General features: G+C 36.0%; 1 protein-coding gene across 8 annotated transcripts in view; it reads left to right on the forward strand.

Annotated features, from left to right (window-relative positions):
• Positions 1–13,942, forward strand: part of Dmd (dystrophin) — a 1,916,788-nt gene that overhangs the window by 1,841,460 nt on the left and 61,386 nt on the right. For all 8 annotated transcript variants that reach the window (XM_048336444.1, XM_048336436.1, XM_048336438.1 and 5 more), the window contains one exon: positions 11,429–11,595. In XM_048336444.1, the coding sequence (XP_048192401.1) occupies positions 11,429–11,595 (167 nt within the window). The remainder of the gene's footprint in view (positions 1–11,428; positions 11,596–13,942) is intronic.

Genomic DNA, 13,942 nt, shown 5'->3' on the forward strand with positions numbered 1-13,942 from the left:
TACTCCATTTCTACCTAAGACTGCTGTTATGGGAAGGAAGCCTTTTACTCCTTGTTTCACAAAAACTGCTCTTGACCTCTCAATCCCTGCTTCCAAAAAAAATTCAGTATATATGAAGCATCTTAAATTCATTTACATGGCTAGAGATTCACATAGGATATCAGGAAATCAGGAGGAAGCAGAATGTATGAGGGATGCTTTGGGAATCATGGTGAGGGGAGAGTGGAAGTCAGCTTTGTGGGAGGTTTTTGTTGTTTTTTGTCGGTGATGGGACTTGAACTTAGAGACTGGGCACTGTCCCTGAGCTCTTTTTCTCAAGGCTAGTGCTGTACCACTTTGAGCCATAGTACCACTTCTGGTTTTCTTGTGGTTAAATGGAGATAAGAGTCTTGCAGACTTTCCTGCCCAGCTGGCAGGAAAATCTGCAATCCTCAGATGCCAGCCTCCTGAGTAGCTAGGTGTGAGCTACCAGCACCCAGCTACCTTTGTAGTTTTTGAGAAAACATCCAAAGGAGCTTTTCATATTTTATACCATTGACATTAATACCATTTCCTCTTCCCCCTCACTCTTACTCATCCTCCTTCCTTGCCTTCTCCATGAATGACTGACTTATAGGAAACAATATCCAAGTAGTCTTCTATTTTAGAAACATTTCAAGCATAAAGGAAAGTTTAAAAAGTAGTATGATGAACACTTATGTCACCTGTATGTCAGTATAGTCTATGATTGGCTTTTTGCCCTATATCCAATTCCCACCCTCCAAACTATCCCTGTGTATGTACTGTATTCATTACATGCACAAATATATATTTACCCTTGACTATTTGAAAGTAAAAAGGCATCACTACCTAAACCCCTAAATACTTTTATTATACATCTTTTTCTTTTTTTTTTCATTTCTTTATTGTTAAAGAGATATGCAGAGGGGTTACAGTTTCAAACATAAGGCAGTGAGTACATTTCTTATCCAACTTGTTACCTCCTCCCTCATTTTCCCCTGCCTCCCTCCTCCCTATTTCCCTCTCCCTTCCATGAGTTGTACAGTTGGTTTACACCATATTGTTTTGTAAGTATTGCTGTTACATTGGTTTGTTTTTATCCATTGTGCCTCCATTTTGGTATTTCCTTTCCCTTCCCTAGTTCTAATACACTTATATACAATAGCCAGGGTACTAAAATCAGAGATTATCCCCTTCCAATAGGAAATGTGAATTGAGAAGTTACCATTTTTTAATCTTTTCCGTATTTATTACTGAATTTATTACTGAATTACAGAATTGTGGTGCTGTCATCCTATAGAATTCTCACATCAAGTTAGTAATACAGCTAACACTCAGTCCAGAATATTACTTTTAGCTGGCTGTTTTCTTCTAGGATCCAACCAAGGGTTTGTTTTGCATTTTCTTTTCATGTCTCTGTACTTTTTTAGTCTTGAATAGTCTCCTTGCATTTTTTTGGTTATTTATATTCTTCCATTTTTTTCTTTCAAAAGACTGACATTTTTTTAAGAGTCCAAATCCATTTTCGTGAAGAATGTCTCATGTTCTAGATTTTTCAGGCTGTTTCCTCATGATTAAAGTTAAACATTTTGGCAAGAGGACCATAGTGGTGCTGCTGCTGTATTCCTCCTACTGCATCTTATTGGTGACACTAATCATGCTAAGGTGGTATCTGTCAAATATTCCCATTGTGAAAAAGTACCTTTTTCCCCATTATCATTACAAAGTAATTTTTGTGATATATTGGGACCCTATGAACTTTCTTAAGAATTACTGTATGGTAGTAGCATCCATTGATGATCCACATCTAATTCAATTATTATATTGGGAATGTTTTGGGAATTATTATATTGGGAATGCAATGATTTTCTAATTCTACCATTTTTTTCTTAATGTTTCAACTGTTGTTGTTTTTGTTCCTGTGAAAAGCAGCACCCAGGTAGTTTTGAATGTGCAAAGAATGATATTTCTCCTGTCTGAACTGTCTTTGAATACTGTTTCTGACACACATTGTTTAAAATAGCAGTGCATAGATTTGGCAGTCTTTTCTCCCCATAGGAACACAAATAGATCCAATAAGTATATTTCTATATATACCAATTCTTTTGTGGGAAAAGAAAGTTAATACAGCCAAAACCAACTGTGTGCTAATAAGGATGAAGAAGCTCATAGGTATTTTGGTTTCTATTTTTCCTTTTAGCTACTTTAGTATATTGATATCCACCTGTCAGTCTATGTAGCTCAAATATGCCATAGTGTCTAATAGTGAGAAAGATGTGTAATACTACAAAAGAAGGAAGAAATGAGGTTATCAGTGGAGATATAAGTATGTTTGTACCAGTGCTTTAGTATATTCACTTGTATTTCAGAATTCTACATGGTTCTCAATTCAGTTAAAAGTTTACTAATTGGGCATTGTCTTTAGAACTTGCTTCAGAATTAGGCAGTCTAGCACCCTCAAACAAATTCAGGAATCAAAAGATTTTGGAGATCAGTATGCATGTTCTCATAGGAAATCTCTTTTCTCCTTCCTTTTTTAGTTTTTATTAAATTTTATTGTCAAGATGATGTACAGAGAGGTTGCAGTTACATATGTAATGTAGTAAGTACATTTCTTGTCAAACTTTCCATTTCCTCACAGGAGGGGTGATGTCATTCTTTCTGATGGAAGCATTCCATTGTGTATATATACCACATTTTCTTGATCCATTCATCTACTGAGGGACATCTGGGTTGGTTCCATATCTTAGCTATGGTAAATAATGCTGCCATGAACATGGTTGTGTTGGTAGCTTTAGTGTGGCCTTGTCTGTGGTCATTTGGGTAAATGCTGAGAAGTAGGATTGCTGGGTCATAGGGGAGCTCTATGGTTAGTATACTGCTTTGCAGTATACCATACTGCTTTGCAGAGTAGTTGAACATGTTTACTCTCTCACCAACAGTGTAGTAGCATTCCCTTTTGGCCACATCCCTGTCAACATCTGTTGTTATTAGCTTTCTTGATCATGGCCATTCCAGCTGGTATGAGGTGGAATATCAATGTTGTTTTGATTTGCATTTATTTTATGGCCAGAAATGTTGAACATTTCTTCATGTGTCTATTGGTCATTCTTATTTCCTCTTCAGAGAAGTCTCTCTTAAGTTTTTAGCCCACTTTTTAATGGGGCAGTTGTTTCTTTGAAGATTCATTTTGGTACTACTTTAAGCATCTGTTGCTAGTGTTGAAGCAAAGAGGCCGAGTCTAAGTAAGTTCTTAACATACATCCTGGTGTTTCTACCTGGGTGGAGGAAATTCTCTACCCAGTGCTGAAGAGCCTAGCAGTGAGAGAGGCCATTCATTGAATGCAGATGCCTGGCTCAAGGTGAGCTAGGCAGTCTCTGCTTCACAGAAATCGCTTGAATTACCCACCTCTGAGTAGCCACAGAGGTTTCCCCTATATGGAAATTTGAGGCATTCTCTGCCCTAGATAGAAAAGTTCTGATGGTACCTGAGCTTGTATCTGAGTATGTCCAAATATGGTCTGCTTTGTCTCCCCCACAAGCATGTGGTTTTTGTCTTTAAAATCTTTGTGTCAGCAATGCTCAGGCCTGCTGGTCTTTGAGAGAGGAGCCCACCATGCAGTTGCTGGCCTTCCAATAAAGACTCCAAATTCAATGTGGCTTCTCTGTTTACTTATGGCTGGATTTGTATCTGATTTACATCACAACAGTGTTAAATTAATAGATACTAATAGATAATGTTGAGATATTTTCTTCTCAGGGCCTTTTCTCATCACTAATACAAAGTTAACCCAAATTATCTTAAGTTACTTATTGCCAAGTTTCTTTTTGATTAGACTAGATGTTACAAAGGCAAAAAGGAAAATAGATTCCTGTACTTACTTGAAAGCTTTGCCATTATCAGGCAAATCTTACACGATTTTCTGTTTAATAACTTGTAACAGAGTTTTAAGATACAGGAAGTAGTCTTGTATTGTACATAGAGTATGGCCTTTCACATGAAACAGGCTGTTCTCTCTGAACAGAAGTAGCATATACTAAGAGCAAGATGTGAAAAAGAATATTGCTTGAAAACTCATATAAATGATCCCTTGTGTCCCTACACTATTTTCTCAGCAACTCAAAAGGAAAACACAAGTGTATGTATCTAGGAGGATGAAAATGTCACCTTCCTTCTGTTTTATTTGTTACATTCAGGTTTTATAGAGGTTGTTTTTATCACTCATTTGATTTTCATAAAAATTGGGATTGTTTGGAAGAAGAGTCATTAATATTCTTTACAACTTGTTCTTGTTCTGCCTTTTATGTTCGTTGCTAGTGTAGACTTCTCTCTTATGTAAAATATTCCACTGATGCCCTTGGTACATTTAGAGGTTGTTAAAGAAATTGTAATAACAGCTCAGGGAGCAGTCAAGAAGGAACTGTTTGTCCTATACTGTCTGACCCTGACTAGCCAATCTTTCAGTTTTGAATCTTTGTGTACAGACTTTAATCTACGAAATAGTTTTATCCATTTAAATTCAGTAAATCTTTCCAGATACCATGGCTTTGTCGAATCAGGTCCAGAAAAGTTGCATTGTTGATTATTCATGCCATTACCTGTACAAAGTGGTAGTGATGTTTAAATGGTTATTTTAGATTTATGAAAGGAACATCTTACGAATGAAAACAGCAAATGAAAATGACCAGGAAAAAGAGATTAGCTTTTTTAATCCTGCATTTGTTTCTAGTGTCATAAATTTATCCTTTTCTGTCAATAGGAATGCTTGGAAATTCTGCTCATGTGTATGTATGCATTCAATGTTTTGTGTATTCATTATTTTTGCTCTAAATGCATAGAAACTCAAATAAAAAGAAGGCCTATGCTCACACATACCAGTTTGTGTGTATGTGCAAATATGCACACACAGACACAGGCTTGCACTAGCTAATTTGCCTTACATTATATGAGATAATTATGTACCATTATTAAATAAATAATCAAATTCTACAACTTTATCATGTTTCTTTGTGATTTTTAGTTTGAGATCTCTTTATTCATTAGTCCTTTTCACAATATGTGAACTGTGGCACTTTTCTTATAGCTAGCCATTGAACATACACATCCCAGTTGGCAGTTTCTATTTTCCAGAAGATAGCTGCCTGCTTGGTAGATGCCCTGAGGGGCTCTTAGGGAATTGTGCTGTTCAGTTACTGGTGATCAGCCAACAATGTTGCTTTCGTACTTCTAACAATGAGCTATAGTTAGGTAAGATATTAAGATTAAGGGCAAAGGTTTCTCAGCTTTCACACTACTGGCACTTTGCCTGTAAGATACTTGTATTAATTCTTTGTTGTAGGGATCTGGCCTATGATAGGCTGTTTAGCAAGAACCCCGCCCTTATCTATTAGATGCTTGTAGTACCGTATCGCACCTCAATGCCATTATAACTCAAAATGTCTCCAAACATTGTCATGTATATTTCACCCAGAGTACATCATCATCCCTGGTGAAGAACTACTGACATAGAACATTAGTTACATAGCCACTTACGAGGTTCCTTTTAAGTCAGTCAGTGGGAATTTTGAGTATTCCTAGTCTGGACAGCGGAAAGAGCTGTAATGTTTTTGTGTGTACATGCTGTGGATGAGGAAAAGGGAGATAATTTTTTGTCACTTGTGGAGCTTGATTTGAGGGCCTGACACTGTCCCTGAGTTTTCTCACTCAAAGCTACTGCTCTAACACGTGGAGCCACAGCTTCATTTCCAGTTTTTGCATGGTTAATTGGAGATGAGTCTCATAGACTTTTCCTGCCTGGGCTGGCTTCAAGCTGTGATCCTCAGATCTCAGCCTTACTAGTAGCTAGGATTACAGGCTTGAGCTACCAGCACCTGGCTGGAGATAATTTTTTTAAAGCTAGCAAACAAAGCCAAACCAGCCACCAAGTAGCCTTTTAAAAAATAGTTTTCTCAAATGGCTTGCCAGAAGACTATATCTGTAAGTATTTCACCTGCAAAAGACATTTACAATTAATTAATTAATGCCATCATATTTGGATTTTGGTTTTTGACACCTTAATAACTTCTCACTATTCGTATCTGTATTTTTTTCCTTTTTATGCCAGTCCTAGGGCTTGAACTCAGGGTTTAAATGCTGGTCCAGATCTTTTTGTTTCAATTTGGTTTTCTACCACTTGAGGCATTGCTCAACTTCTAACATTCTACTGGTTAATTGGAAATAAAAGGCTGCCCTGCTAAGGCTGGCTTTGAACTGGCACCTGGATCATTATATTTTGTCTAGAATGATCAAAATTTATTCCAGTTGGGTCTTAGTTCTAGCTCTATTAGATCTTTACAAAAATTTGCCTGGTTTTTAATTCCTTCCTTCTTTATTGCCAGACAAAAGGAGAGGGAATATAGCACTAGGATACAGAATGGTATGTCATAAAAATGAAAAATAGAAGCACAGTGAGACTGTGAATCCCTGTGTCTTGTCTTGAGTACTGTCAGTGGGCCTAGGCAAACAGTTCTAAAAGAGCCAAAATGATGGATCTTGCATCTTAGGAGCTGGAAAGAAACTTCAAAATTTCCAACCTTTAAGCACAAGAGAATCTATAGTATTTTGAAAGAAAACATTCTATAGTGTCCCTTGGTAATTCACACTAATGCTTTAACAACTTTCAGCATCAAGAAATTCTTCCGTATGAGTTACAGCCTAAATTCTTCATGCTGTTTAAGCTTGTTTCTTCTTGTTCTGTCCTCAGTAGAGGGATTGAACAGCTGGTCACAGGCTCCTATGCAAAAGCCATTCACATAATTGAAAACTGTTATTAAATCGTCCCTTCAGCCACTCTTTTTTGCTCATTCTCTATCTTGCTTTCCCTCTTTCTTTTCATGGCTAAATAATCCCAATTCTCTTAAGCTGTCCTCAGGTCTTTCAAACCCCTTAATTATCATTGTATCTTTCTGCCAAGCCTATTCTATATCATGGGTCAGTTTTAACTATCATAATTAGACACTGTTCTGTAAAGGGCTTAAACAGTAGAGCAGATTATGAGGTAATTTCTTATGCTATACTTTCAGTCTCTTTAGATGTTCATCACAGGGATGATATTTCATTCTTTCCTTTTTTGTCATTAGTACCTTTGCCATGTTGGGAAGTAAATCTAGAGCTTTATACAAGCCAAGCAAGTGCTATAGCATTGAGTTACATCTGGTTCCCTTCTTTTATTCTTATGTTTTATGCTTAAATTTGTTGCTGATTCATAGTCTCTTCTAGTTTTGGAATGAACAGACATTTTATTAATATATATTTGTGTTCAGTGTGAAGTCTTACCCTGCAGCATATCTTTTAAATGCATCATTAAACATTCTATCCTTTTAACATAAGTCAGAACAAATATATAAGTTCTGATTAAGCACCAATAAATTCATATTTTACATAGGCCTGAATTACTGCCCTTTTGTAATGGGTTGTCTCCTGTCTAGAATAGGTTGTTTTGCTAAAGTTGGGTTCTAGACCATTGGAGCAGGAGATTGTTACCGGACATATTGACATGAAGCACCTGCAATTCTTTTGACAAAGTCTCTCATCGTGTTTGTCTACATGATGGAGTAATGTGCACAACAGAAACCAGACAGTAATATTACTGGGAGAATGGTAGTTCATGAACCAGACAGGATAGAATCTTGGATTTTGATTGATCTGATGTAAGGTATAGTGGGTATGGCTCATCTTTGCCCTTGGCCTCTGACTTTTTTATATAAGACAACATTTACTTTCAAATGTAAATACTAAAAATGGCCCAAAATCATGAGGCTGGGAATGTGGCTTAGTGATATAGTGCTTGGCTAACATGCACGAAGACCTGGGTTTGATTCCTCAGCACCACATAAACAGAAAAAGCTGGAAGTGGGCCTGTAGCTTAAGCGGTAGAGTACTAGCCTTGCAAAAAGAAGCCAGAGACAGGCCTCAGGCCCTGAGTCCCCAAGCCCCAGGACTGGCAAAAAAATGGCCCCAAATCAGGAAGAGTGACTAATGTATTTGCTAGAAAACCAGGGATTTAAATCCATGGATAAGATTTTATAGTGGAGGGGGGTATGAGGGACAAGGTAACAAATAGTACAAGAAATGTATCCAATGCCTAACGTATGAAACTGTAACCTCTCTGTACATCAGTTTGATAATAAAAATTTGAAAAAAAAAGATTTTATAGTGGGCTCTAACTAACATTAGAAGTCCTTGAAAGAAGTGAAAGGAATGATATTCCCATTTGACATTCATAGTGGAAGTGTCAGGAGAAATAGCAAAGAACAACATTGCTCATAATGCCCAACATGGTAGTATACCTTTTGGTGTTCACGGGCATCAGAATTTTTTTTTAAGATAATGATCTTAGGATCATTGAATAATAAATGGGATTCTGAGGTCAAACAGAGTGTAACATGTTTCTTCACTGACAACCTTCTCAGCTTTTAATATGTTAACATCCATTAAGAATTTTAAAAGGCGGATATAATATGCACTATTTCCTTAATTAATTTGACCTTCTTTTTGTGAAGCATTTTGTTGGATGATTGATCTGCAGGATGCACTGGGAAATACTGACCAAGAGATTTTAGTCAAGTAAAATCCTGATGTGAGTGAGCCTGTGGTCCAGGACAAAAAAAAAATATCTTATTTTTCTCAGAAAAAATGCAAGGGCCATTTCGAGTACATGATATTTGGAGAATAGTTTTTCTAAAGGACAATGGCAAACTGAACCCTGCGATAAGCAGAAGAAATTAGAGGAATTGAGATGAAGACACAGAGACGAACATAAACAGGGCTGCTTGATAGATGATAGTAATGATGGTGACCATGACAAATATGCTATGTGCCAAATATTGTTCCTTTCATTTGTTAACTCATCTAGTCTTAAAACAACCCTATGACACAGGCACTGTTAATATTTCCATTTCTAAACAGAGTAAAGTTTAGACAGAAAGAGATAACTATGTTCTTTTTCCAAGGTCAATCAGGAAGTGAGTATGCAAGCTATGGTTTGGACTCTAGTGGTTTGAATCTAGAGTTTCTGCTCTTATCCTCTGCTTACTCAATGTGATTTCAGCTCAGTGCAATGAAGTGCTTTTGACAGGGGTCTCAGAAAAAAGATGTCCAAGGTCATCCTTCAAGGATGTTTGCTCCCTCACCTTGGTGATATTTACATAGTGGCTGTAGCAAATACACAGTCCTTGGGAAAGAGTTTACACTCAAGGAATGCTAAAGGCTTTATAGCTCTGCTGCCATTCTGAAAGAATGGATTTACTTATGTGGTTCCTTCCATCTTTACTTTCTGTAATTCTTTTTAACAAATTTCACAAGCTACCTCTGTGGTGGCTGTCTACACAGAAAAAAAATGCTCAACAAATGTTTTTAATCAGTAGTTTAAAGCCATTTTGCAGCTGGAAAATCCAAGGTTAAACAGCTCATTGTAATATTGTTAAATTTATCATTGGGGTAATGACTGAAGTGCTCCTGAAGTAGTCAGTGTTACAAGGAAGATGACCTGTCATTTCAAACCATGCTACCTTCCTGTCTGAGATGAGCATAGATCCTTTATTAGAAAACCACATTCTAAGAGAGGCAGTATGGGTTTACAATTCATATATATGTTATTCATATGAAACTAAAGATCCTATGTCACATATTCAGTTTAAAATTGATCTTGGAATAAGTAATACTCCTCAGTTCTTGGCAAAAGAAAATGAAAAATCGTCTATGGAAAAGGTCCTGTAATTCTAGGGTTCAAAGTATCTCTAGAAAAATATTTTTTAAGGTCAAGGTAGTACATTGAAAAAACATTAACAATTAATCACACAAGAAATCTGAGAGAATGAGAACCTGCAAAAATAGCATACTGAGAAGCATACCCATAATACTTCCATATTTTAGAATTTTTGGACACGTTTTAATGATGTCTAAACAAAAGACAATATTAAAAAGTACAAGGAATTATAAACTTTATTAGTGACCTTAAAATGACCTTAAAATTGTGCAAGTCTAACATTCATCTAATGGAGTGCTACAAGCAGAAAAGAGGAATTGGGAAGAGGCACTGTTTGTTGATATCTTGACTGAGAAGATTCAAGACCAATTAAAGACTGACTCTAAGCCATGTGTTAAAGAAACCCAGTGATTTTGAAGCAATATAAATAAACCCACAAAATCATAGAAACACAATGTGAGACAGGAAAAGGAAAGACTACCTTTGTGGGAATAACAGTCAGCTTTACTACCAAAGTCCCAACAGCAGCAACAAAGAAAATGAGATAAAAGTAGAATAATATTTCATTATACTAAGATAAAATAAAAGCAAATAAACCCCCAAAGCCTTCCTATTTAGAAATTCTATGCCAGGAAGATAGCTATCAAGAATATGGATTTAAAATGAGGGAGAAGGTAACAAATTGGATAAGAACTGTACTCACTGCCTTACATATGAAACTGTAACCCCTCTGTACTTCACTTTGACAATACAGAAGGAAAAAAATATTCTCAGAATAACAAAATCTGGAATAATCTCTACCAACAAACATCTAAAGAAAGACCTCAAACTCTATGGTTCAGACAGAACTGATCCTTAGTGGAATATTTGAGATTAAAGAAGCAACAAAGAGTAAAAAGTGATGTGTGAGTCACTCTGTCTAACAATACAAGATATTAAAACCAAATCTTAAATTAAAATGCCTGATTCCAGTAACATTGTCAATTGATAGGCAAATACATCTTGAGCATGTGAAGGCAGCTGCATTGTTTGCAGTAAATGAATAGTATTGATTAAATTTGGCCTTTTAAAAGAAAAACAGAGAAGCAGTAGGACACCATGGAAACAGTACTAGACCAGTAGTTTCAGAGCCTAAAATATGCTTTGTGACCAGTTAGTTGTATGGCCTTTAAAAGCTGTTTTTCTGATCCACATCTGAAAGTTGTTGTTTTTTTAACCTAATCTGTAAAACATAAAGCTTGGGTAACAGCTGAAATTTAAAAGTCCCTCTTTATGATTCTGTAAGAAGTACATCTGATAGAAGGAAAAAGGATCAATAACTCCTGAGATGGTTTTCTCCTCACTATTGAAATCTTATTTTTAAAAAAAGTACTTGCATTTTAATTTTTGGCTAATTTTTCAATATCTGTTCCCAAATTAGAAATAAACAGGTTTCCATAGGTTTTTATTTTACCCTGTTTTCTCCCTTTTGTTGCTTTGTTTTGTTTTGTTGTCATGTGGTATCCAGAAAGAGTAGTGGCTGTTATGAATATCAAGAAGCACAAAGAGAACCTCACTGTGCAACGATTTCTTTTTGTCTTTCATTCTCATGATTTGTTAGCTGAACGGACATGTCTAATTTACTCTCACATTCTCCTCTTGTGTTCTTTTGCCCTCTTTCCTCTTCCTTCTTGTCTTTGCAGGCCAATAATAAGCCTGAGATTGAAGCAGCCCTCTTTCTAGACTGGATGCGACTGGAACCCCAGTCCATGGTGTGGCTCCCTGTCCTACACAGAGTGGCTGCTGCAGAAACTGCCAAGCACCAGGCCAAGTGTAACATCTGCAAGGAGTGTCCAATCATTGGATTCAGGTATTGGGAACAAACAAACAAAAAGTCATTATCATAGCTCCTCTTTTCCTGACTCAATTTTCCATCTCTTATGCTGCTTTCTGTTAGTTTGTTCCTATCCAAAAGGGGAGAGAAAGTGATCGAGCTGGAACATTGATCACTCTTGTTACTCTCCTGATTACTGGGTTATTTTGGTGGAAATGACTCATAGGCAGATGTCCCTTTCCACCTTCACTCTTCAGCTCTTCATAGCAACATTTTTCATTGAATAAGATTGACTACCTGTCTCCCCAGAGATATTTGTCTGTCAGGGGCATACCGATTAACTATACCTCCTTTATCCTGGAACCAAAATATTTGTATACTCTCTCTTTTTTTTCAAAGCTTTTTCTGTTTATAGCAACTCTCCAACAATCAGTTATAAAACTAAGAGATGATTCTATTCTGGGAAGAATTAAATTATCATGGTAGCTCAGTGTCTGTTTGCTTGGCAACATTTTCCCCCTTTGAGTAACGAGAATTGTTTCAGACATCTTCGAATTTATTTTGAGTCTATTTACATTCTTTGCATAGTATCCTAATGAACTTCCAAGGGAATAAAAAGCATGCAAGTAAATGAAAGATGCACTAAGCAGCTGAACAAGCAAAAATGTTCCTTATGAATTTAAGAGTAAAAGCAATAGAAACATAACAGTGTTATTTTGATAGTATTAAAATACTGTGGGAACTAGAAGTGAGGCTCAAGTAGTAGCCCACCAATCTTGAGTGAAAAAGCTAAGTGACAACACAAGGCCTTGAATTCAAGCGACAGTAGTATTGGCACAAAAAATAAAAAATAAAAACAATACTAAAATTTCATGGAAATGATTCCAAAATTTTTAACCTGTTCACCTTTTTTGGGAGAAACAAAGATTTTAAGAATTACTTTACTGGCTTATATTAGTTGTACAAGAGAGGTTTCTTTGTGGTATTTCCATATATGTATACAATGTGCTCAGACAAAACTCAGCCCTTCACTATTCTCCTTCCCTCTCCCCACTTGAAACAATTTCAACAAGTTTCATTGAAACTAGATATTTTAAGTGAACTCATTATATTAAACAATAATCATAAATCCTAATTCTGCAAAGGTGATGTAGTTAAACACCTGGATGGACAGCAAGGTTTCTACAACAACAAAAAAAGCTATCCAGTTGTAAACTACCTATATAGTCTGCTCATTCAGAATCCATAGATACATTGATACTTTCTTCTAGTTAATGAGTAGGCTTTGTTTGTTACTTTATTCCCTTGTAATTATTTTGTAGCACTTTTGTGTTTTTATTTACAGTGTTTTTTTTAAAAAAAACTATTAATGTTGAGCCCTTATGCTACATACAAAGAGGTCTTATAAAACTCTGTAGACGTTCGTCTCTAAAGCCTACCTAGGCAACAGTGAGCAAATATTTTTTTATTTACAAAGGATACCTCTTGAACATTTCAGGCTGTTGGCAATGATGTGGCAGGGTCTATGGAGGGAAACCCCAGGTGACTGCATTACCTTTTTATCTTTCCTTCTCAGCTTTCCAAGCAACTGGGATTTGTATACTACTGAGGAGAAATTTATAACATAGAAAAAAAGAAAATGTTTGGGAGTATCAAAAAAAAAAACCCAACAAATTTACCTCCCATTCTTTTGCCCTTATCAAATCAGATTATTTTGAGAATTGGTGTTTCTCTTACCTCCCTCCCCTTTCCTTCTCTTGAAAGATGATTGTATCTAAAAAATGTAAAATTACTTTCCACTTTCCCATAAATGACATAGTATGTTTGAATTAGCTTAGGTTTTTAATCTAAGAAAGTAAAAGATGGAAGGTTTACAAAAGAATACAGCTTGGGGATGTAGAGGAGTAACTAACCAGTACTTACAAATTAGAAATTTTCTCATCTCATCCAAATTTTATCTTATCTTGGTGCTTCAGTTGTCATTTGTGTGTAATGTGGTAAAGAGTTTCTCACGAGAGAGACTACAGATTGATTGTCCAAGTAACTGTTTAAAGATGAATCATGTCAGCTAATATGAAAATAAAATATAAGCAAGATATACTTTATTAGGAATTCTTGATATTTTGTCTTGTAAAAATGTCTTTTTAAGTTTTAGAAAATAATTGTGATTGTTTCAGAAAACTTTTGTCCCCCTGGATGGAGAGGGGAAGGCAATATATCAACCTTGCCTCTTCTGGATATTCTTTCATATTTGAATATTGGAGTTTTAAAAGACTGGATACTGCCAGTACTATCCTATTTCACCCAAAAGATCTCCTAGTGGAGTTTAAATAAAATCTAGGTGTTCCCTTCTTCCATGTGTTTATAGGAAAATCTTTCTGCT

The sequence above is a fragment of the Perognathus longimembris genome, chromosome 28, assembly GCF_023159225.1.
Source record: "Perognathus longimembris pacificus isolate PPM17 chromosome 28, ASM2315922v1, whole genome shotgun sequence".
Classification (NCBI taxonomy): domain Eukaryota; kingdom Metazoa; phylum Chordata; class Mammalia; order Rodentia; family Heteromyidae; genus Perognathus; species Perognathus longimembris.